The sequence below is a fragment of the Bison bison genome, unplaced genomic scaffold, assembly GCF_000754665.1.
Source record: "Bison bison bison isolate TAMUID 2011002044 unplaced genomic scaffold, Bison_UMD1.0 scf7180017864452, whole genome shotgun sequence".
In the NCBI taxonomy this organism is placed as follows: Eukaryota; Metazoa; Chordata; class Mammalia; order Artiodactyla; family Bovidae; genus Bison; species Bison bison.
The window spans coordinates 8,937,532-8,961,579 of NW_011495014.1; the positions used below are offsets into that span (position 1 = coordinate 8,937,532).

Consider the following 24,048-nt stretch of genomic DNA (forward strand, 5'->3'; position numbering starts at 1 on the left):
ACTCCTTAAGTGGAAAAGTTTAAGCAGGGATGACTGACAAAAAAGTCAAACTCCTTGGATAGCTTTTTACAGTCTGGTTTTCAGCCTCGTGCCTTATGCATGTTTCTCAGGTCTCAATGTCATGCTCCCTGAAAAGTGTTCCCTACTAAAGACAAGCTGCCCTGTGTGTTCTCCCATTGGGATTTGTACGCGTCTCCATTACAGCATTCATTTCGTGTGTTTCTATCTCCCCAGCTCCAACTGTAAACTGTTGGAACACGGGACTGGCATCATAATTATTGTGTAAGAGGGTCTGGAATATACAGGATACACTGTAAATGTTATTGGACTGTGTTAGGTTACAGGGCCCCTCAGTACGCACCTTCAGAAAGAAAGGATCCCATCTGTGTTTGCCAGCTAAGGACCAGATTTCCACAGGAACAAATACAGTCTTATGCACTCCATGAAAGCTTCAGGGACTTAGGAGATTAGAGCTGACATGCGGTAGCTAATTGAGAAGCTGTGCAATTAAGTGGGCGAAATTGAGGAGGTAGTGAGTGAAGTGGAAATAAGGAATGGAGATTTTACCTCTTAGCCTACCTCAAAAGAATTGAAAAATTTGATACATAAGAACATATTGTTTTCCCCCTTATTTTGAAGCCTTTTATCTATTGTTATGCATTAAATCACTCTGCAATTTTTATATATTAAAGATACACTTTATGTAATTGTCAGTGGGAGATTTTGCTCTGCGTAAGGTAATCAGTGGTACCACAATGACTTTGGCTCAGAGGTTAAAGCATCTGCCTCCAATGCAGAAGACCTGGGTTTGATCCCTGGGTCGGGAAGATCCCCTGGAGAAGGAAATGGCAACCCACTCCAGTATTCTTGCCTGGAGAATCTCATGGAGGAGGAGCCTGGTAGGCTACAGCATGGGGCCGCAAAGAGTCGGATACGACTGAGCAACTTCACTTCACTTCACTTCACAATGACTTTAATTTCAGCCAGAAGCAAGGTTAGTAGCCATTTTTATTTAGTCTGTCAAGGGTTAAGGAGATTAAGTTTTTGGCTTACTATTGAACATTTGAAAATTTTTGATATTTTTTTTATTGGACCCAACTGTGCCTGACACACCTCCGAGAAGCTGGGAGCTTCTGCTCATTCCTTTGGGACTGGGGGTTGCAGGCTGCCTTCTGTCAGAACCAGGAGGTCACAGAGAGTACTTTTTGCCCATAGTTTCTCAGTCTGTGGTAACTTTAATTCTTGGAACTACCAGGGTGTTTTACCCTTTTCTGGGATACCAGATTACTGTTTTAAGTCTTACAACTTAGGTATAGTGTGAAAGATCAGTACTCACTTTTACTTGCAGATTATCTAAAAGGAGAAGTTTTATTTCATTTTTAATTAATGACAGAATAACATTTGATAGTAGAAACTTTGTACAAATCCAAACATTTGTATACTTCACATATATTTTTCAAGTACTGTACTTCACATATATTTTGAAAATCTAAAATATGACGAGTGCACTTTTCTGAGGCCTAAGACTAAAACATCAATTAATGACTTTGCTAATAGTGCTTGTTGGGCTTCCCAGGTGGCTCATTGGGTAAAGAACCTGCCTGCAGTGCAGGAACATGCCAGAGGTATGGGTTCAATTCCTGGGTTGGGAAGATCCCCTGGAGGAGGGCACAGCAACCCACCTTCATGTTGCCTGGAGAATCCCATGGACAGAGGAACCTGGCGGCTACAGTCCATAGGTCACAAAGAGTCAGACACATCTGAAGCGGCTGAGCACGGCACAGTAGTGCTTGTTAAAATCATAAACTTGCATAGTTCAATATGTAAAGATACAGTTGATTAATAATATCAAAGGAAAGCCTATTTTAAAGTTAAGACCATCCTAATCTCATAATTGCCATGGTGAATTTTTATTTGCTCAGAAAATACTCCAGTTGTCATGTAAGCTTATTTCCTCATGATTTAACACCAAACTCTTTGTAAATCAAGATACTTGCTGTGAGAACCCCATGAACTGTATAAAAAGGCAAAATTATACGTAGCAGTTACTGATTCTCAGAAAACTCAGTTCTTATCTTTGATTTCAGCTGATTTTACTTCTGCAATGGAAGGGTGAGTGGGAAATGGTCTAATTGTTGTTTCTTAGACTTTCATATGCATTTGTACTTCCTGAAGATCTTGTTAAAATGCAGTTTCTGATAACATCAGTCTGAGATGGGACCTGGGATCCTACATTTCTAGTAAGCTTGCAGGTAATTCCATCACAGCTGGCTCCTGGATCACTCTTTGAATAGCAAAGATTTCCCAGAATGCCCTACCCCCTTCTACACTTGAGTTTAGCTTTATCCAGATTCTAAAATTTGCTCTGCCTCTAGTCTTTCATTTTGTATGGCTTTGTAGGTTTTTTATTTTTGTTAACTTAAGAGCCCTCTATTTTCCTTTGGTGATCACAGATCAAGGTAGTAAGGACTCCACCATAGAGCAAAAGAAGGGAATTTGGGCAAACCACCCCTGAATTTTGGATGACTTGGTCCAGAATCCATCATGTGTCTCTGGATTAAATTATTAGCAGTAACCACCATCTGTGCAATAGTGTGCCCGAAATGGGCTCCTAAAAATAGTAGTGGAGTCAAGGTTAGTTATTTTGCAGAACACTGCAAATGGCTGAGACTTGTACTTGCATGAGGGCATCCTCTCCAACTTAGCAGTGCCTGCCAGCACTTCCACTTCCAACCTGCCAAGAATGGTTTGGTAGGCTCGTGACTGACCTGCCCAGATTGTCCAAGCTTCAGACACTGTTGTTGAGTGTCCAGGGTGACTTGGGTGTTCTATAGCAAGTGGTCTCACTTGCTAGTACTTTGAAGGGACCTGAACTCAGAGAGTGGTTAAGTAAAAGTGTGTTCATGTAAATATCTCACCTTGTATTAGAAATTAACAGATAATTCTCTGTTCCATTTTAGCAACAGGAACAAGATCCTACCAACTTGTATATTTCTAATTTGCCACTGTCCATGGATGAGCAAGAACTTGAAAATATGCTGAAACCATTTGGACAAGTGATTTCTACAAGGATACTACGCGATTCCAGTGGGACGAGTCGTGGTGTTGGCTTTGCTAGGTGAGCATACTGCCCTGTCTTCGTGTCAACAATAGCTCTGCTACATTTCCTGGAGAATAAAAATTGAGCAAGAAGAGAGAATTTAAGCCAGGGTTATAGGAGCCAGTTGTACCATGAACTTAAATTATGCACAAAAAATAATTTGCATCTCCCCCAGCTGTTTGGAAACTCACTGGAATTCTTGAACCTGAGGACCCTAAATATTTGGAGACTTAGGGTAAGGAAATATCACATGAGCAATAGTTTTGCAAGTGTGTTTCCTTAATATTTTGACTAATTCGATCAGGTTGCCTAAACTGCTTAAAAAAATAACCGCAGGCTCCTAAATTTCATAAATAAATCGGTATTTTTGTCTCATTAGGTAGAACTTTGATTCATCATCAATAAAATCAGTAAATTAGATTTTTAATGAAATATTTCACACATTGAGAAGAGTACAGCAGACACCTAAGCACCAGTTATCACACACATTATAACACTTTACAGTTTTTGCTTCAAATTATCTTTTAAGAAGTAAAATGTTGCACATATCTAAAGCATCCTCCTTCCTTCATCTTACTTTTATCCCTTCCTCCCCAGAAAGGGTGCTTCCGTGCAGTGGTTAGTTTGCTTCCTTTGATTTTGACATAATTCAAATCTGAAAGCCCACATACAAAAACTGATTTTACAGCGCTTAGCACCCTATTAATTCTGTGCAGTAACCAATAATGTCTACATGTTTTAAAGTATTGACTTTGATTTGGGGGAGGAAATTGCTGACTTTATCCTGTTTGATGACAGTCGCATCTACCACAGGCCTGTGAGATCAACAAAGCAAGCATTGTTCACACTTTGACATATAAAAAGAATTGAGTTAAAGAAAGGACATTGTGATGGGGTTGCCAAGCAATGAAGCAAGGTCTAGTACTTGGTTCTTCTGGCTTTCAACCCATTGCTCTTTCTGTTAGACCAGATGATTTTATAATAAAACTAAAATATTCTACAAGTGGAAAGTCACCAAGGCCAGAACCCATTGTGCACTTCATGGGTTAAAAGGATCAGGTGAAACAGTGAAAGGCCCAGCACCATCTGAAAATCGGCCCTCTGTGGGTGTTCTTCTGAAAGCAGATCAAGGACTTTCGTTTCTGTATCCAAAGATGGAACCCAGTTAAATTCTAATGCTTTTTAATTACCACCCATTAAAATCAAAGTGCAACTATTCTGGGTAGTCCAGGAGTACAGTGCATTTTGAACAGATTATTCAGTGTTTCCTCCATTAAAGAAAAATAAATCAAAATTATTTAATTCCCCCGAAATGTTTCTGCAGATGTAGAATAAGTTGTCAGGCTCCATCCTTTAATTCTTCCTCTAAAGCCAAGAAGGCAAAGAAGGAACATAATTGACTTCACTAATTTTAAACTTGAAGCTAAAGTGAAAAACTTGTAAGACACATCCTCTGTTCAGCCCCAATTCATTTCATGACTTTTGAGTCTGTCGTTTTGTGAATAAGTAAAAGGAAAGACCATCTCTAAAATGAGCAGTGTCCTAGCAGCACTAAATACACTAGTAGTTTAAACTGGTATTTTTGTTTTTGATTCAGTATCATAACTAGTAAAGCTATTGTGTATTGATTATCATTTCAACAAGTAGAAAAAAATTAAACATTTTGTGTGCTTGATTAAAGGTATAATTTATTTCTTTTATGATTCTGAAGGTATCTGGTCATCAAGTTTTCATTTTACCATGGAAACACACAAACAACACTAAAAGAGAATAAACGCACTTTTTCTTATCACTCACATTTTGTTAGGTTTCATCTGTATCAAATAAACCTGTAAGATTGTATTCATGTGCACAGAACGAAATGAAAATTAAGATATCTTTGATTATTTATGTCTTATTTTTATGTATAAATAGGATGGAATCAACAGAAAAGTGTGAAGCTGTTATTGGTCATTTTAATGGAAAATTCATTAAGACACCACCCGGAGTTTCTGGTATGTTGTTTGTCTAAAATTATATTAGTAGTCTTTTCTGTTATTTATAATTTTAGGATGTGGTGACTCTTATATCCAGAACAAAACACTCCTCATTTAGCTCTTTAACATTTATTTCTTTGGATCTCCAAAAAGACTTCAAAATTCACTTCTCCCAGCTGTTGTGAATGTGAATGGAAGCATAGAGTCACAGATGTAGAAAACGAACTCATGGTTACCGGGGAGGAAAGTGATGGGGAGGGGGAGGGATGAACTAGGAGACTGAGACTGACAAATACACAGCACTGTACCGTGTATGAAATAGATGATTATGGGAACCTGGGCTTCCCTGGTGGCTCAGCAGTAAAGAATCTGCCTGCAGTGCAAGAGACCTGCGGGAGACAGTTTCGATCCCTGGGTCAGGAAGATCCCCTGGAGAAAGAAATGGCAACCCCATATTGGTGCCTGGGAAATCTCAAGGACAGAGGAGCCTGGTGGGCTACAGTTCATGGGGTGGCAAAAGAACAGGACAGACCTGAAAAACACCAACAAATAAGAAGCTCCAGTTTATCACAGGGAACTCCACTCAGTTCTCTTTGATGATCTGTATGGGAAAAGAATCTAAAAGAGTGGATATGTGTATATGTACAACTGGTACACTTTGCTATACAGCAGAAGCTAACACAACATAGTAAATCACTATACCCTAATGAATTTTTTTTAATTCAAAAAATAAAATGAATATGTATGTATAAAATGAAAATGTATATATGAATGGAAGCAGACATACTGGTAAGGAGCTGTGTGCCTTGCAGAGGATTGGAAACCTCTCCTCCCTGGATGCTAAAGGCATCCTCTAACACACCTTCTCATTCAGTAAATATTCTGTCAATCATATCCTTTGAGGACAATGGTACTTTCTACCCCAACTGCTGCCTTTGTTCTAGATGATTTCAACATGTGTGCGCCCTCCCTGCTTACAGTGCCTGGACTGACCTGCGATGGCCCCTCCATCCGCTCCTCTGTAGCCTCCTCCTGCCGTTGCTCTGACCTGTGTTGTCTTGACTGAGAACAGTGCACCTCAGGAGATTTCATTTCAACATCACACCTCCTCTGACTCCCACTAAACCTGCTCTGAAAGACAGTGAGCTCCAGCCTGACAAGACCCTCAGCATCACTGGGCCTCACTCAGCCTCTCACCCTTACCTAAACTGTAGTTCTTCACAGTTTTCACCAGATTGCACAGCCCTCTCCCTAAACTGCTCCCGCACCACAGTCCTAAGGAGATGGCTTCACTTCCATTCCCTTTAACTTGGCTGTTCCCTTCTCACCCCTCAAGATTCTGGTCAAGGCCTGCCTCCCCACTTCAACAGCCTTCTCTGCTCCCATTGGGTTACCGTCTGCATTGCTCCCTGAGGACACCCACCTGTAGGGCAGCATTTAATTTAACAGGTTTACACATGTCAGTGCACTAAACTGAGCTCCTTGAAGGCAGAGCCTGTTTTCTCATCTTTCGGTTTTCACACCTATCTCAGTACTTGAACCTTACTAAGCACCAATAACTGTTTGTTATTTTGCATAAATTTAACTACACTAATTACCAAGACAACACTGTTTACAAGCTGGCGTGCAAGTGGCTAACCACAAATTGGAAGATGTTCCTATGTGTGCATGTGTAACTAGTGTTTAGTATTTATTCTCCTGTAGCTCTAAGGCTCCATCTTTAACTGGATGGCTGATGATTGTGGTTAGGGATCCACTTTAGTTTCGGTATCCGGGTGAGTCCCACTTCATAGAGAACTGATAAGTATGTGCGGCGATACCATGAACTAATCGCATCCTTCAACACCGAAACCTGATAGGATACAGTTTGCATGGCTGTGTGTGAGCTTGAACTGCCTACTGACATGAGTTTGAAGCATAAAATACAAGACTTGGTAGTACATTCTTTCAAGGAACTCAGCCTTGTGAAAAAGCTTCCTTTTTTGTTTTTCTTAGGCAGTTTTCTTTTGAGTTGAAATTAAAGAAAATAAGAAGGGATTGTTTTTACCCTCCAACTAAGTAAAGACAAGGGAAAGATTTCATACGTGGGGAGCCTTCTGTCAACCTTGCCCTGCAGGCCTTGCAAGGCCCCTGCACAAGCTGCCCCCATGCCCTGCTCCCTCCCCTTGCTGTCCTCTGCATAGCCAGAACCCCAGAGAATTACCTGAGTCCCATCGAAGGGCTGCTCATCCACACACCTATGACCTCCTTAATTTGTCAGCCTGCTCTTGAATGCAACAGGGGAATTTCAAGAAGGAAAAACACCACAGCACCCTTTTATTTTGATGTTGTATCAGCTTAAGATAAGATCTTCCAGTTCCCTGAGTAAAATAGATCTCAGCATGTCACAAATTGAGGTTGGCCAGTTTCCTTTTTTCTCCAAAGGACTTCATGGTTGTGTCATTTAACTGTTTTCTTTGAAGTAGATTTGAAGATTGTTGGTCACACCCATTCTAGGAAAAAAAACAAAAAAGACCTGATTTCCAAACCACATGTAAATGATTGTAAGATTCTCTGCACCTTTGCAGCTAATAATGAATAGTTTCTTCCAAGTAGTGCTGAGGGTCAGAGGGGATGTAAGAGCAAGATCAGTTCCTTCTCCAAGAGGAGCATCCCCTAGGGAGGACAGCTGTGTGGTCAAGCCGTTCTCTATATTCGAACCAGGACTTAACTTTATGCCATTTTCTGATGTGTGATGATCTCTCCTGTGTTTCAGTATTGGTTCCTGACTAGACTACAAGTTCTTTAGTGGTGAGGGCTGTGTTTTATATTTTAATTTTGCGGTAGGCACCAAAAGCCTGTGCATCGCCCTACACTAGCAGAGGTTTACCAAAGCGTTTTCAAGAGCATTTTTCAGATGGAGTGCTTATCACAAGATTTGTGGCTGGCTATTTTGATGGTCTTTTGGGATAGATTTTGCCTATAAGTGGTTGAGCTGCTGTTTTGGCAGGAGTTTGAAATGTGCAATGCAGGTTGGGAAGCCCACTGTTCAGTAAACCAACCTTTCCCCAAAACAAGTCTCCAGTGGACTGGAGAACCCACACCAGAATTGAAACCATTTTCAACATGTCTGGATTGTTTTCTGTCCATGTAAATACAAGAATTATCTTTGACTAAGTCTGTTTATTAATGCCTCTCTCTCCCCTCCAATTACCTGTCTGACTGCTCTGTCACATGGGTTTCTTCATGGAGTGCATATGATTACTTTCAGTAGAACCAGATGAAAAAGAAAAAATATTGTCAGACAAGGGTAAATTGAATGGGCCTCCACTTTCATGTTTAAATAATGTAGGCTTATTGCTAGGCAGACATAACATTTCACAAATACAGTCAGAGGATGGTTTATTTAATGATGCAAGTTGTTTAGCTGGCATAAGGAGAATTATCCAGGATGGTTTCTGTCAGAGTACTCCGATTGTTGCATGACTGGCGATTCGCATGTGACATTGGAACCAAGTATAGAAAAGAAACACACATTAGACACAGTCCCCCAAAGACACTTTTTGAGAATTAGCAAACTGAGCAGTTAACTCACTGCGTGACACTAGAAAGAAAGTCTCTAGATGGCAAAGCAGGAGGAGCTCAGCTATGTCATTTCTCCAATACCACCCATCCTTCTGCCAGCACTGTCTTCATGCCAGGGTGTTGAAGCTCGGTCCCCTATATGGGGCCTGGTAATGCATGTTTAGAGTTCCATAAAAATCACTCAACCACATCACAACATTTTATGCAGTCTTCTTTCTGAAACTGCTTTTTAAAAAATCTTGTGCTTTTGTGTCTGATATTACCATATTTTCACAAAGGCTTTATCTTATGGCAGATTCTTCGAGCATTCATTACAATTTATGTTGAAAAAGAAATTTCTCAGAATGTCTTGCCTTCTATCCTTCTCCGCACTCAGGCTCTCACTTTTCTCTGAAAATGCTGAAGCATTTTCTTTTGTTTGGATTTACCTTGGTTTTGAGTGCTAGCTGGTTTGCACTTAGTCATATTTACTTGAAAGGACCACGAGGATAAAAGAACTTCTTTGTGAGACAGTGACTTCTTTGTGAGACAATCTAGGTGAATTCCATAGACATTTAAAAGCAGTATGTCCTATTGGGTTGATAAAAATTCCATTATGGAGAAATAGTACAGTGGTGCTTTCCCACACAGAATGTTAGCAACAAGAGATGGGCAGAACTGAGGTCCAAATTAGGAGATGTGCCCAAGGCAAAGACACTGTCACTCATGGTCATGATTCAGAGATTTGTCTGGAAAATGTTCTTCCAGTACCTTCCTGGAAGAGAGTGCAAATGCATACGGCATGTTAGCTGGAATTCTCCTAGGGCTGCTTGCCCTGCACCCTCTGTCTTCGCACAACACGCACCCCATGGACAAAGGCCACACGCATATCCAGTGCTGCAGAAGGCAGTATGATCACGTCTCTCCTTCTGGACCTCTCCGTGACGTTAATGGAATGTGAAGACGACCTAGTGTGGTCGGGGCAGAGAGTTTTGTTTTTTGTTTTTTTTTTCTTAAGAAAAAAAGTGCCTAGTCACTGGATATGCACTTGCTTGTTAGATTCCCAGCCTCACGCTGGCTTCATTCTGCTGCATTGCCTGAAGCTTCTTCATTCTGCATTGCCTGAAGCTTCTCCTGTGCAGGCGATGGAGCTCCAGTGAAGTGCATGTGTGACTGCTGGCCGACTCCATCCAAAGACCCCAGCTTGTTTTCCATCTGCTTTCTGTGTTACCTTGACTTTTCAGTTTGGGTATATGCCCAGCAGGGCTTGAAAACTGCTTTTATCCATGTTCTGGAATGTTCCATATATAGGTAAAATTATTTGGGCCTTGTTCAGTGCCAGAAGGCAGAAAAGGTAATGTTTAGAGGAAAAATTACAAATCTAGTAAAAAGGCTGGACATCTTTCAAGGGCTTTTACTGCCCATTTCGTTTCCTGCATGTTTGGCTTAAGCTTCATTTACTCTGTTAAAAAACAGAAAATTTGGGCAACTCTAGGACAAAAGAAATACTTGAAGACATGTGCGATGGTCCTGGTACCTTTAGGACAATGTGATCAGACCTCTGGGATTGTGATGGTTCCCGTCTCTCTCACCTAGTGCGTACAATAGAGCAGAGTCTGAACGCACGTTCTGTTGAGATGTTCCCTCCAAAGGTAAATCATGAGTAAATCATCGCCGAGAAAGCAGAAGGACAGGAACCATCCTGGGAGGCCAGTGGGGTGACGACTGTCTTGCAGATCCAAACTAAAACTTATTCTCTACCAGAAGGAAAGTCTGGTTTTTAAAAAGTGACAGGGGATCTCAACCAGACATGTGCCCATGTTTCAGATGAAGACACTCTAAGTGTTGTGCCAGGTTTAGGAGGAGACTGCCTTCAGGCAGCTGTTACCTCCGTGGATCACACCCAGCCCACAGCAGGCCCACTCCAGTCAGTTTTACACCTTTCTACTGTCAGGTCCTGCTAGAGAGGAATAGTAAATAGTGGTGTGTGCACGTTAAGTCACGTCAGTCCTGTCCCAACTCTTTGCAACCCTGTGGACTGTAGCCTGCCAGACTCTTCTGTCCATCTATTTGTCCAGGCAAGAATACTGGAGTGGGTTGCCATGCTCTCTTGCAGGGGATCTTTGCGACCCAGGGATCAAACCCATGTCTCTTATGTCTTCTGCGTTGGTAGGTGGGTTCTTTACCACTAGCGCCACCTGGGAAGCTCATAAATAGTGAAGTAAGATTTTATTAAAGCATAAGGATCTTGAGTTAAAGATTTAGGTGTTACTATGAAACAGTTTTCTAAAAGGCATTTGCCAGCAACTTCATCCCTAACTACAACTTAAATTACATCAAGCCAACATAGCAACCGTAGCCAGCTCTTTAAATCTCACAGAATCAAATCCCAAGGAAAACAGGCCAGTCCCTAAAAACGTTTATAACTTCTAAACCAGAAGTTCCTCTCCCAAGAATTTAACAATTCAAAGAAGGAGCCACAGCTCAGAATTTGAGCTCCTCCTGTTGTCATAGTGATGATAATAATAGTAACTAATACTTATTTAATTGTTCTGTGTGTTTATATGTATTTATATATATAGTAATTATAACAATGTTTTGAAGTAAGCACTCTTAATGGTCTCCATTGCACATATTATGAAACCAGAGACCTGCCTGGAATCACTAGCTAGTAAATGGAAAAGCCAAAATTCAAACCCAGAAAGACTAATCTATATCCATTGTTCCAACCAGCATAGAATCTGACCACTAGCATCACATTGGCACTGGGACCAAAGAGATAAAATATATAACACACACAGATGTTCACACAGTGTTAGTTGTAAGAACAAAGAAACTATACATGATCCCTTTTCAAATAGAACATTATGTAACCATTAGAAAAAAAAGATTCTGTAGCAAGATAAAGAGCTACAATGTAAATGATAAAAGCCCCTATCATTGCAAAAATGAAAAATAAATATAGACTTAGAAAAGTAGTAAATATAGAATATTAAAATATTTATGTTGGAGTGATGGGAAAATATTGTGTTTTTGGTTTCTCTTTAACCTGACTTGAATGTTGGTTAACCATTATTTTACTGACATGGAAAGCTGAATGGGATATGGAACCACTCTGTAAGGGTCAGGAAAGCAGAGATAGACCCTAACAGAGCCCGTGTGGGAGGTATGCATCTGCAGAGAGAAGCCAGAGTTGTGCCCCCTATGGTAGAGAGGACCACAAGGTTTGGTTATAAACAAAGAAGGGACTGAAACAGGAAACACAAAAAAAGGATAGTATTTATTGGATCCTTAAATCGAAATTTTTAAGAGTCTTGGATAGTTTCTTGCATGTTGTTAGTTGAAGAACTTTGAAAGTAGCTGACAGTGATCATTAAGAAAGCTGATTACAGTTGCTGTGAAGTGAAAGTCATACAGTCATGTCCGATTCTGTGCAGCCCTATGGACTGTAGCCCACCAGGCTCCTCTGTCCATGGGATTCTCCAGGCAAGAATAATGGAATGGGTTGCCATTCCCTTCTCCAGAGGATCTTCCCAACCCTGGAGAAACCTGGATCAAACCCAGGTCTCCCACATTTCAGGCAGATTCTTTAGCATCTGAACCACCAGGGAAGCTCCTATAGTTGCTGAGTGGGCTACTTTTCCAAAACTGATAGAAAAGCTTCTATCAAAGGCAGTTTATGTCTTAGAGACTGTTATTTGGGATAAAATGCTCCATAGCTAGAAAAAAAAATGAGTACTGGGGGGTAGTCATTTCTCCAGCTGTTAGAACATGGTTAGGAAAAACTCCACTTTGTTAGAAATAGAAGAGAACTTGGAGTCCTCTGAGCAGTTGGATTAGATAAGTGAGGAGGATGTCCGGGAGGTCTGATCATGTGCTACAGTGCTTAGTCAAAGCAAGCATTCTAGAAATGATGTTGACTGTAGGTGTCCAGGAAAGACAGTTGAGCCTAAATAAATCACTGCAGAGTCTAAACTTCAGAAGATGGGTAAGGACACAACTTGGTGGAGATGTGCAGGAAGCCATCGTGGGCATCCCCCCTGTGGCTCACAGCCCCTTAGGAGGGACTGTTGATGCCAGAGATCAGGCACTTGGTGAAAATTTCAATTGCGAAACAGACCAGAGAACATAATAATAGAGGAAAGAAGTGGTTAGAATTGTATGTTGCCTCACACAGAATACTAGTTGCTTCTTTCCCTGAAGCAACGACCCAACAACTGTCTGAAAACTGTCATTTCTACTGGGTTATGCTGCTGCTGCTAAGTCGCTTCAGTCGTGTCCGACTCTGTGTGACCCATAGATGGCAGCCCACCAGGCTCCTCTGTCCCTGGAATTCTCCAGGCAAGAACACTGGAGTGGGTTGCCGTTTCCTTCTCCAATGCATGAAAGTGAAAAGTGAAAGTGAAGTCGCTCAGTCGTATCCGACTCTTAGCGACCCCATGGACTGTAGCCTACCAGGCTCCTCCGTCCATGCGAGTCTCCAGGCAAGAGTACTGGAGTGGTTTGCCATTGCCTTCTCTGACTGGGGTGTAGTTCTTTGAAATAAGAAATTTGTTTTCCTAAGATATGGGACACCTGCCAATAGACACACTGTTTTAACGACTTACCTTTTTGGTTTTAGAGGAAGGAAAATATCTTAATGACAGTGCAGAATCATGTAGCAAATGTAATTCACTTTGTAAGATTCAACTACATTCTGTTCCATTTGTTTCATTTTAAATGATATATTTGCAAACATGTCATTGCTCACTTGATGTTTACCTCCTCATTACACGTCTTTAGCAAGCTTGATTGTTGCCTGAAATTGCTTTTTCGTTGACAGAGCTTAGTCGAGATGAATGAAAATGTGTTGGGAGCACCTTCCCACAGATAGGGAAGGCCTGTTTGGCCTCTCAGCAAAGGCGCAGCCTTGGCACTCCCCAGCGATGGCTCCCCAGCTGCCTCCATTCGCATCTGCCTGCCTGGGCAGCCCTGGGGAACATCCAGAATGATTCTGACTTGGTCACCTTCTTTCTCTGCTAATGGAGAAAAAATGGTGCATTTGCGTTGTTCCCTTTGAAGGGAACTTTTTTTTCTTTTTTAATTTAAGTTTCAGTCTTGGAGCTGATCTTTATAATGCCTCTAGATAAAAGCACTTCCCCAAAGTGAAGCCCCACAAAGTGCCGGCACCATCAAGTTTACTCTCTCTTGCTCCGCAAGGTTATGGGGAGACAGAATCCTAAAACCCTCAGATGTCATTGGAGGAAACATTTGTTACTATAAGGACCTTTCTAGATCAGTGGAGAGAGAGCTCTTGTTTCTCTCTAAGTTCTCAGTTTGTCCTCAGAAGTCAAGGATGAGGCATCGCCGGCCTCGACAGGCACTCTCTTCACTTCTGCTTGAATGTCTTTTTTTCTCCGTCCCATTTCCATCTGATTCTGAAGGGCCAGTTGCAGGATTAAAAGCACTGTCAGTGATTAGAAAGCTCTCTGGTTTCACTACATCCATTTACTTTACCTTCAGTGGTTGTTGGTGGAGGTGGAAATTTCCAAAAGTCAGTCGCTTTTTTTTTTGTTTGAAGAGACAGAGAATGTGGTTTAGGAATGGAGGATTTGGCCCCTGTCCATCGTCCATCACACCCGGCTTGCCTTAAATGGAAGAATGGAAGTTCCTCGCTCAGGAAATCAGTGGGTGGGGGAGGTAATGGAGTCAGAAGGGAAACTCAGGGCCCCTTTGTGAATGGTGGGGCCCACGTGTCTCACCAGACACAGGACAGCTTTGCCTGCACCTCCAGACACCCATAGCAGTACAGCTGCCATTCAGACCTGAGCTCACGTGCCAGCCCGTCCCTCTGGAGCAGCTCAGCCGGGGAGAGGGGAGAGGAGTACCAGTGGACAGCCTGCGAGGAGGAATGGCAGTGGGGCTTTGGTTATGTTTTGTTTTTTTGGCAGAGCAGTACTGAGAGACACTATTGCTTCCACACCCTGTCATTAGTGGGTGGGTAATAGTGATATAAAATAAGAGATGAATTAGGATAATAAGAGGCAAAGGAGAAAGGAGTAAATTTTCCACAAGTAATATTTTTCTCTTCATGGTTATTTAACTTTGAAACAGAACTTGAAAGTAGTAATCACCATTCCACGGTAGACAAAGGACTGAATGTAAGAGCCAGACACGAAGGTGTGCTTATCTTTATTATGTTAACTAGAAACATACTGAAACATGCACAACTTTTAGGAATACACTGCTGTTTGCATTACAGAAAAGAACATTTTTAAAAAGGAGAAGTTATGGGTGGCCTACTGTGTTGTTGCCTTTTTTTTTTTCCTTTTTCTTTTTTTTGGCTAATGAAGACGTAACCCTGGTGAGAAAAGTCTGTGCATCTTAGGCACCTTTTGCTTTTCTTTGACAGTTTTTTGGGATCATTTTATGAGGCGGATATATTGTAAAGCAACTCCAAGTGGGATGATTAAAGGCCCAAAAAAACCTTTAAAGACAGTGGGCAGGTATAGCTGTTTCCCTGCTTCAGCCCCAGAATAAATAAGACCTGTTTGTATTCATTCGTTGGTTCACCCAAGAGGGAATAAGTGCTTGCAGTATGCCAGACACTTAGGCACTAGAGGTAACAGGGATGAACAGAAGTCACTGCCCCCATGGAGCTTACACTCTGGAGGGGAGATAGACACCAGACAGATCGCCACATTCACAAAGTATTATAAATGCTCCAAATAAAAATGCAATGTGGCGGGGGTGGGGGTGGGCGTGTGAACTGAGAGAGTAGCACTGAAGTGTCTGCGCTACCATGTGTGAAACAGACAGCTAGTGGGAAGCTGCTCTATGGCCCAGGGAGCCCAGCTTGGTGCTCTGTGATGCCCCAGAGGGTAGGAAGGGGAGGGTGGGAGGAAGGCTTAAGAGGGAAGGGATGTATGTGTACCTATGGCTGATTCATGTTGTTGTAACACAGAAAGTAACATAACATTGTAAAGCAGTTACATTCCAATTTTTTAAAAATTAAAAATTTTTAAATCGTATGAATAAATAGTAAGCGCCTATAAAAAAAAGAAAAAGTACAGTGTGAGCAGTATACAGGGGAACTTGTTTTCTCCTGGAGGAAGTGAAGACCTCTCTGAGGAATTACAATGGAAAATTACGGGAGCATTTTTAAGTGGAGGAGGGGAGGGTGACCGTCCTAGTTACATCTGAAGATTCACAGGGATGGGGTTGAAGAGGGCCCACACCTAAAGAAATACCCGAGTGAATCAAAGGCTGCCTTTGCCTCCTCGGAATAGCTCTTTAAATGTTTTATTACACTCCAATTTGAAGTAAACAGCTAACATTTTGTGCACTGTTTCTCGCCAGTGGGTCCTCTTCTAAGGGTCTGAATAAACTTTTGCCTTGAAGTATTCTCTTAGTTCCCTTCAAGCACCAACACTGCTCCTATTAAAAAAAAAAAGAATTCAGTTACATTTTGCCACTTGTAGACACATACAATTCTGGTTTCCTGTTATTTTTCCCTGTTTATTCAGCTCCTACAGAACCGTTATTGTGTAAATTTGCGGATGGCGGACAGAAGAAGAGACAGAACCCAAACAAATACATCCCAAATGGACGGCCCTGGCACAGAGAAGGAGAGGTGAGACTTGTAAGTCCTTTCTTGAAACTTCTGTGGGGCTGTGTCATCACGCAAAATACGAGAGTAGTTACATGCGCAGCATCTTGACATGGTTATCACGTTCTAAAATAGGGACTAGGGTTAAAACTTCATTATCCAGATAGTGTCACGTGAGGACTTCTCACAGTGAATACACAGCTAAGGGAGTGATGGTTCTCCCGACAGACAATAGGTGGTGGAAACAGCCGTGTTTACCAGTTAGCAGCATTTATTTAAAAAAAAAAAAATAAAGCATTTTAAATTGCTGTAAGAAATGCACATCTACAGCTAAGTTGCTTCAGTCGTGTCCGACTCTGTGCGACCCCATGGACAGCAGCCCACCACACAAGTGGTCTTAAATGTTATGATTTCTTAGAATTACAGTTTTATTTAGAAATTATTTTAAATATTATTAAAATAAATAGTATATTTGTCATTCAGGTATTTTTTACCTAATTCTTTCAATAATGTTCTTTAGAAAAAGAAAAAGAGCTCAATTTCTTAATAAAAATGTTGGCCCTCCATTTCCCCATACTAACCATAAATAAATTGTTCTTTTGTTTTGGGTTTTTTTAAGTAACATATTGGTTCAAGAATGTCTAAGGAACTGCCATTCAGTAGAATGTTCTACAGTCTGTACTGTCCAGAGGTTGCCACTAGTCACTTGTAACGCCTTTGAAATGTAGCTGGTATGGTAGAGGGACTCAGCTTTTCATTTAAGTTTAAATAGCTGTCTTTGACTAAGGGCTGCTATGTTGTACAGTGCCAATCTAGAGCTTAATTCTCATGTTGAGTTTATAATTACGTGTGTCTAACATAAACTCTCAATTTTATCAAATACTAAACTATCCCCATTTTTTGTTGCCATGAGTCTGAGAAATGGAATTTTTAATTTGTACCTTTGCAGATGAATGTTTCTTTTTCTTTCCCATAGGCTGGAATGACACTTACTTATGACCCAACCACAGCTGCTATACAGAATGGGTATGTCATTAAGATAAATACATAATAGCTAGAGGGAAAATGTGAAGGTGGAAAATATCAGACGTTTATTCCATGAATGATTGTGCTTAAAGGATTACTTAATAAAGGCTTTTGTGTTTGTTCTAGATTTTATCCTTCACCATACAGTATTGCTACAAACCGAATGATTACTCAAACTTCTATTACACCCTATATTGCGTCTCCTGTATCTGCCTACCAGGTTTGTACCTTAAGGATTCATCAAGAGTATGACAGCTTGCCAACCATGAATCACTGCTATGTTTTTATGTATCTTAAAATTTTGAACACTTACAATGAAATTTTAAGTCAAATGTTAGGCAGCTCAGATACCCAATTTAGAATTAGCTGCTTTTGATTTGACAGAGTGATTTATTTTTGTGTTTAGGAGAATGTACAACAAAGGGAAATGGTTGTCAGTTTTTGAAATTATAGCATTTTAGAATTGGGACAAACTCAGATGCTTCCTTTACAACAGGCCCTGCCGCTGGACACCATGTGTCCCAGACATTGAAACTGGAAGAGAATTGCCGTTAGGTAAAATACGGAATAGATCTGCACTGTTCCTTTGTTAATTTGTCAGCAGAAACTAACAAAAGAGCAAGCAAATATGCTAATAAATGAAGATGTGTCTCTATCAGGTAACATGAAATGAGCAATGCAATGAGACTTGAGGCCAAAAAAGGAGAGGCGGCTTTCCATTTAGGTTATTTTTTGAAGAGGCTTTACCTTACACTTCCAACTTAGAACCAAGATCTCCTTCGGCACCTTGTGGTTATACTGATGTGGTTTTATTGGAGGGGTAGCTCCTGTTCTCCATGAATCCTGGTTGTACATGTATTTCTTCTCCCATTTTGGAGTGCCTCTCACAAGGTCACCACCTTGGCCCAGACAAGAACACCAACGGAGTCAGTTACAGACATAGGAATACACTTTTGTTAACTGTTGAGATCCTGTGTGACTAAACTTTTGTGTATTCTTGTCTTTAAAACAATTGAATTAGATATTGTAACCCTGGATTTGGTGGTAGGGGTAATATCTAATACCTGTGTAATTTCACATCTATAAGCCTCAGTTTCCTCATCTTTAAAATGGGGATAATAATAGTTTCTATCTCATAGGCTTATGATAACAACTAAAGGAGATTATCTGTGTAAAGAGCTCAACCCAGTACCTGGCCTATGATTAGCACTCAATAAATGTTAGCTATGATTATCATTATTGTCCTTTACACTTTACATCCAGGATTAACTGGCTGGTAAGAGTATATCCATTCTGCTTTTTTAAAATAATGGATTGGTCAACATAAGCAATATAGCAAAGGTGGTTCTGTCTAAAAGCATAAAAGTAGCTCTGAATAACAAAGAGAAGTGTTTAAATGCCCTAAAACTGAAGTTGTAAAGTAGCATTCACAGCCTCCCTCAGCTTCTAGGTTCTTTTCACTTCTTTCTCTGAGCCGTCACTCATTGTCTTTTATCTCTGGGTTGTTAAGTTTCTTCTGCTGCTACTTTGATCTGCTCATCTGCTCCGTGTAGCACTCACTCATTTAATCTCTCTCTAATGATTTTGAACTTAAGATTTGTTTCTTTTCTTGCCTATCTGAGATTCACTGAGATCTGCAGTGCATTTTCCCTAATTAACAATTCCTGTATCTGATTTTAAAGGATAGTCTTCTTTCTTAACTATTTGAACTTTGCAACCTCTAATAGGGACAAGTAAGCATATTCTGAGGCAAATGAAAGATTGTGCATATTAATTTCAGTGTATGCACTGTAGATATTTACAGCTATGAATATCTTCTCACAACCTCCTTTTCTGTCTTTACTATAATGGCAATGACCATTTTGGCCACAAAATTATTTCATAGAGTAGAAGAAAATTAGGTGACCAGTGTTGTTAATAGATTTGATAGACCTAACTGGAAACAGCATTTCATTACAAAGGCCTGATTTCTTTTCCTGGACAATCTGTTTCCCTAAGATACGTGTGGAATTTCGTTCCAATTGCCTGGCCCTCAGTGGCATTACTTGTTAGATCCTCAACCCCATAAGTTCAGGGGCCCAATGGGGTCAGAAAATGGGATTTAAGTGATCTGTGATTCTCTAAAATGCAAAGTGTCACTGGTATATATGCAGTCAGGTGCAGAGGGAAAGGTCTATTTCCTTCATCAGGTTTTCAAAAGGATTCATGATTCAAAAGAGAATAAAGAATCAATAAAGAACATAGATTATTATTCCCATTTTATAGTTAGGGAAAATTGAGGAAAAGAAATTGACAGCAGCAGATTTGTTGCTTCAGAAAGAAAATTGGATTAGATGTCATGGCTCCCTAACCCCATGATGATATGAGCTATTAGATTATCAGGACCACAGAAATATACCACGGATGAGTGCATCTGGCCCAAATTGGGGTCTGCAGGGAGCTGCTCGCCTCCCCGTGATGTTTTCAGTGAAGGCCTGGCGCTCGTGTTGGAGCGGGCCTTTCTCCACTAAACCACTATATGCTTATATTAATACAATTGGATTTGAGAAATTGGCATCTGGAAGAAACCACCAATATCCCGATGGGGAAAGGCTGCAGTCCAGATAACTGAAATGCTAACGAGGCAGAAGCACTTAACTTTGGTCTGCCTTAGGTGGCAAAGGAAACCAGAGAAAACAAGTATCGGGGCTCTGCTGTCAAGGTAAATCACAACCCATTCTTCCCCCATGACTCTTCCCCGTGTCCTCTCTGTAGAACCTCTTAACAGTGGAGGATGAGATGCAGGAGGGTTTTGTTCTCAAGAATTAAGTGACAAGCTTATTCTGAAATCTAACCTCAGGAAAGCTTTGGGTATCAAGAAATGGGCCAATAGTCTTTTCTCTAGAGTGGCAGAAACTTCCCTGCTTTCTTCCATGCCACAGAATCTGACTCTCAGTCATTTCTCAGTCCAGAGGGTCTACTGTACAGATATCCTTTTAACTGTAGATGTCAGGATCTAGTTACTAAAGTTTAATTTTCTAAATATGAATTTCAGATTTTTATATTTCACACTAACTAGAAATTATTGACCACCAGACAAGATTTCTGAAATACAATGTCCTGGGAGTTGAATTTGATTACTCTTAAAATAAGCACAGACTTTAAGGGTTAGTTTCTAGTAGGATGTGCTGGAATGAATTCTCATTCCTCTCTATTCCTCAAGCACCTATGTTCCTCCCTTGATTGTAACACTTTTCACTGTTTCTTTGAGTTGTTTATTTGTTTATCTCCCTTGCTTAGATAGTAAATTTCTTGAGGGTGGGGCCCATGTCTTATTGCCTTTATGTCTTTGGTACTTGATACTCAAATACTTTTTCAGTGGGCAGATGGAACTTGGTTTTAAATAATCATTTCATCCTATTCAGAGTGACCAGTTTGTCAAGAACTCTTAACTGCCTTAAGTTAAATCCTTTTAATCAGTTGATAGTATTGTTTCTTTATTTTCCTCCTGTAGATTTTAACATGATTAAAAGAGCTCTAGAGAAATAAGTAGCGCTCCTATGGAAATCAATGTTTCTTCCAAAATCCTTCCTTTTCCAGGTGCAAAGTCCTTCCTGGATGCAACCTCAACCATATATCCTACAGCACCCTGTAAGTTTCTCATCTTAATGGCTTTGTAGTTTTCAAGTAAGCTATGTATACGTTCAAAACCATTCTCTGGGTTTAAATCATTTGTGCAAAGGTGGTATAAGTATTTGGGAAATGTTAAATATGGGATATTGAGAATGTATAAGTTCATTATAAAACTTTAACTCGTCTTAAAACAAATTGGTAGTTGACATTAAGTTAGATTTGCAATCCATGAGAATTTAAATTTAGGAGATCATTCCACTGAATTTTTAAATTTTAAAGTTTTTAAATTGCTAAATTTTTAACCATACTTGTGATGAAATAGCTCTCTTTGTCTACATTCTGTTTAATGCAAATATAAAGTGTTCAAAATTGACCTAGAGTTTTTTCATCAGTGTTAACCTCTCCATGGAAATTTTAAATACTAAAGTAGTAATGCCCACTGAGGGTAAATAACAAATGTGATTTCTTTAGTGACACGGGCATGCACTGTACTTACATATATATTACATTTTTTAAATTGAATGAGTTACACTTCACCTTATTAGGTAGTATATGGAATGTATTTTTCAAAAATACATAAAATCCAGTTTGTTGAATTAGAACATGAGTTTAGAATGTTGAAAAATAAAGATAAAAAACAAAAATCACAAAAAAGACTAAGGATGCCTAATATAATCTGGATGCTCACCGCAAAGCAGCCACAAAGTGAGCCTAAGCTTTCTAATAACCAATGCAAAATGGGAATCTTAATAAGCAGTATAGCTCATAGTGCTTATAAAACAGATCCGTTGCATAGGAGAAAGCACATTGTTCTTGGCCTTAAAATGAGACAGGAGTTTCTTTAGGACAACTTCTGAAAGAGGACACTACACAGTGTTAGACCAGGCATGTGAAACAGCAGAACAGGGACATGTTCTGAACAGGAAGTTGCTGAGATGACTTTGAAGAAGGAGAAAAAGCATGTTTAGTTGATAACACAGGAGAGGAGCTCTCTGATGATGTATCTATATGTGTTATATTGTCTGTATAAACATGCACACATGTGTTTCTACACACCCACACATATATCTACCCACATCCACCCACTAAGCCACACAAACGCTCATGGCAGTCTACACCCCAGGTACTCTGTGCTGTCCTATTCAGGAATGCTAGAAATCGGCTCATTTTTCATTTAGGGGCTTTCTAGGACAATAACTCCTACAGATGAATGAGGAAGAGCAGCAAGAAACTCCTGAATTTTATAGACTTCTGAGTCATTTACATGTTACCACTCACTTTTGAATGATGCACATTAAAAAATTTTAAATGGAAAAAAATCTTATGAAATGTATTAATAACAAGTGATCTCTGACATGAGCTTCCCTGGTAGCTCAGCTGGTAAAGAATTGGCCTACAATGCAGGAGATTCTGGTTTGATTCCTTGGTTGGGAGGATCCGCTGGAGAAGGGATAGGCTACCCACTCCAGTATTCTTGGGCTTCCCATGTGGCTCAGCTGGTAAAGAATCTGCCTGCAATGCGGGAGACCTGGGTTCGATCCCTGGGTTGGGAAGATCTGGAGAAGGGAAAGGCTACCCACTCGTTTTCTGGCCTGGAGAGTTCCATGGACTGTAGTCCTTGGGGTCACAAAGAGTCGGACACGACTGAACGACTTTCACACAACTACTATCTCTGACATGAATCTTCATCCTTTGGTAATCTTCTCCTGGAGGGAGGAGGGCTTACCTATTAGAGACAGGTAGCACATCTCTTAGTTGAACACCATTGAGACCGCTGTAGTGTGTGCTGAGACAGCAGTAGTGTGTGCAGAAGGACCCGCCTGAGAAGTCATTCCTTTTCTGCACCCAGATTTAGACTGCCTGAGACTAGCACTAAAGTTCCTGCACATCAGCTTTTACCCTCAATTGTGTATCTAACTATCAATAAATAACTGTTTTTAAGGGATAATGAGTCAGTCGCAGTGATACCAAAAACCTAACATTAATAATTGTATGATGTATCAGAGTAATTGCATCCTCAGGTAATTGGATGATTGCTGAAGTGAGAGGAATGCGATAATCTGTAAGAATATTACAATAGGATAAATTAGAGAAGATGCAAAAATCCAGAAATAGAACTAATTGAATATCATATACAATTAGGGTGCCATTAAGTAATCATTAAAAATGATAATGAGAGCAAGGCAGTAAGTTAGGTAAATATTACTAATGGAATGTTAAGTTAAAAAGCAAAACCCAGAATATGAAGTAGTTTCGTATTTTATATGAACCTGGTTGCAACTCTGTAAAAATATGTGGAAACCAGAATCCATGCAGTGCTACCCAGACACTGCTAACAGCCATGTATTAGAGAGAGGCTGGGTTATATGAGTGATTTTTTTTCACCCCTCCTCTGTGTTTTTAACTATATTTAATTTAATTTAATTAATTTATTTATTTTTAATTGGAAGGTAATTGCTTTACAGCTATGTTTAATTTTGTTTTTGAAGACCAGAATTTTTTCCAATGAAGTCAAAGATTCTGAAATTAGATTATTAATTATATCTGAATCTGCTTCCCTCCCCTGGCACCAAATTACAGTTGCAAGTTCTGAGAAACACTGAGTGAATGAAGACTGTGATCTTGACCCTAAAAGCCTGACCTTGAATCAAATGACTATTTTTTTTAACATTTTTAAATAAGATGCTGTATTTATAATATGCAGTATAGTATATTGTGTTGTGACTGCATAAAACATCAACTGTCATTTACTTTAAAAATGAATTAAGTATTTTGTAACCCTGCCAGCCCAAGGTAGTTTGTGTTTCCTGTCACAGCACATAGTCCCGTGAACTAGCTTGCTTTACAGTTAAGTGAAGAGGAAGGGAGAGGTATTTAATAGAGAGGAATTTCTATGAAGTGAGTGCTCTTTGGAAAAGTCTCAGGGAGACTTACCTGGCGGTCCAGTGGCTGAGACTCCATGCTCCCAGTGCAGGGGACCTGGGTTTGATCCCTGGTCAGAGAGCTAGATCTCACATACAGCTGAACAAAGATTTTACAAGTCTTAGCACAATCTAGACAATTTTTAAGAAATCGCAGATGACACAGTTTACAAGTTTGAAGGGAGGTTATTTTTGCTTCATGTTCTGCAGCAGGCTAAGCCATTTCCTATGGAAAAGGTGGTTCCAGAATTCCGCTCCTCCCTCAGTGTGTCTCACTTGCTC

The 24,048-nt window shown here is 40.2% G+C and overlaps 1 protein-coding gene across 6 annotated transcripts in view; it reads left to right on the forward strand.

The window, feature by feature from the left end:
* The window catches only part of RBMS1 (RNA binding motif, single stranded interacting protein 1), a 219,006-nt gene that overhangs the window by 188,958 nt on the left and 6,000 nt on the right, over positions 1-24,048 (forward strand). For 3 of the 6 annotated variants that reach the window (XM_010858975.1, XM_010858976.1, XM_010858980.1), the window contains exons 5-11: positions 2,961-3,118; positions 5,015-5,094; positions 16,125-16,240; positions 17,184-17,233; positions 17,360-17,453; positions 19,887-19,934; positions 20,813-20,863. In XM_010858975.1, coding sequence (XP_010857277.1) covers positions 2,961-3,118; positions 5,015-5,094; positions 16,125-16,240; positions 17,184-17,233; positions 17,360-17,453; positions 19,887-19,934; positions 20,813-20,863 — 597 coding nt within the window. The remainder of the gene's footprint in view (positions 1-2,960; positions 3,119-5,014; positions 5,095-16,124; positions 16,241-17,183; positions 17,234-17,359; positions 17,454-19,886; positions 19,935-20,812; positions 20,864-24,048) is intronic. The other 3 variants (XM_010858977.1, XM_010858978.1, XM_010858979.1) reach the window with 3 other exon arrangements.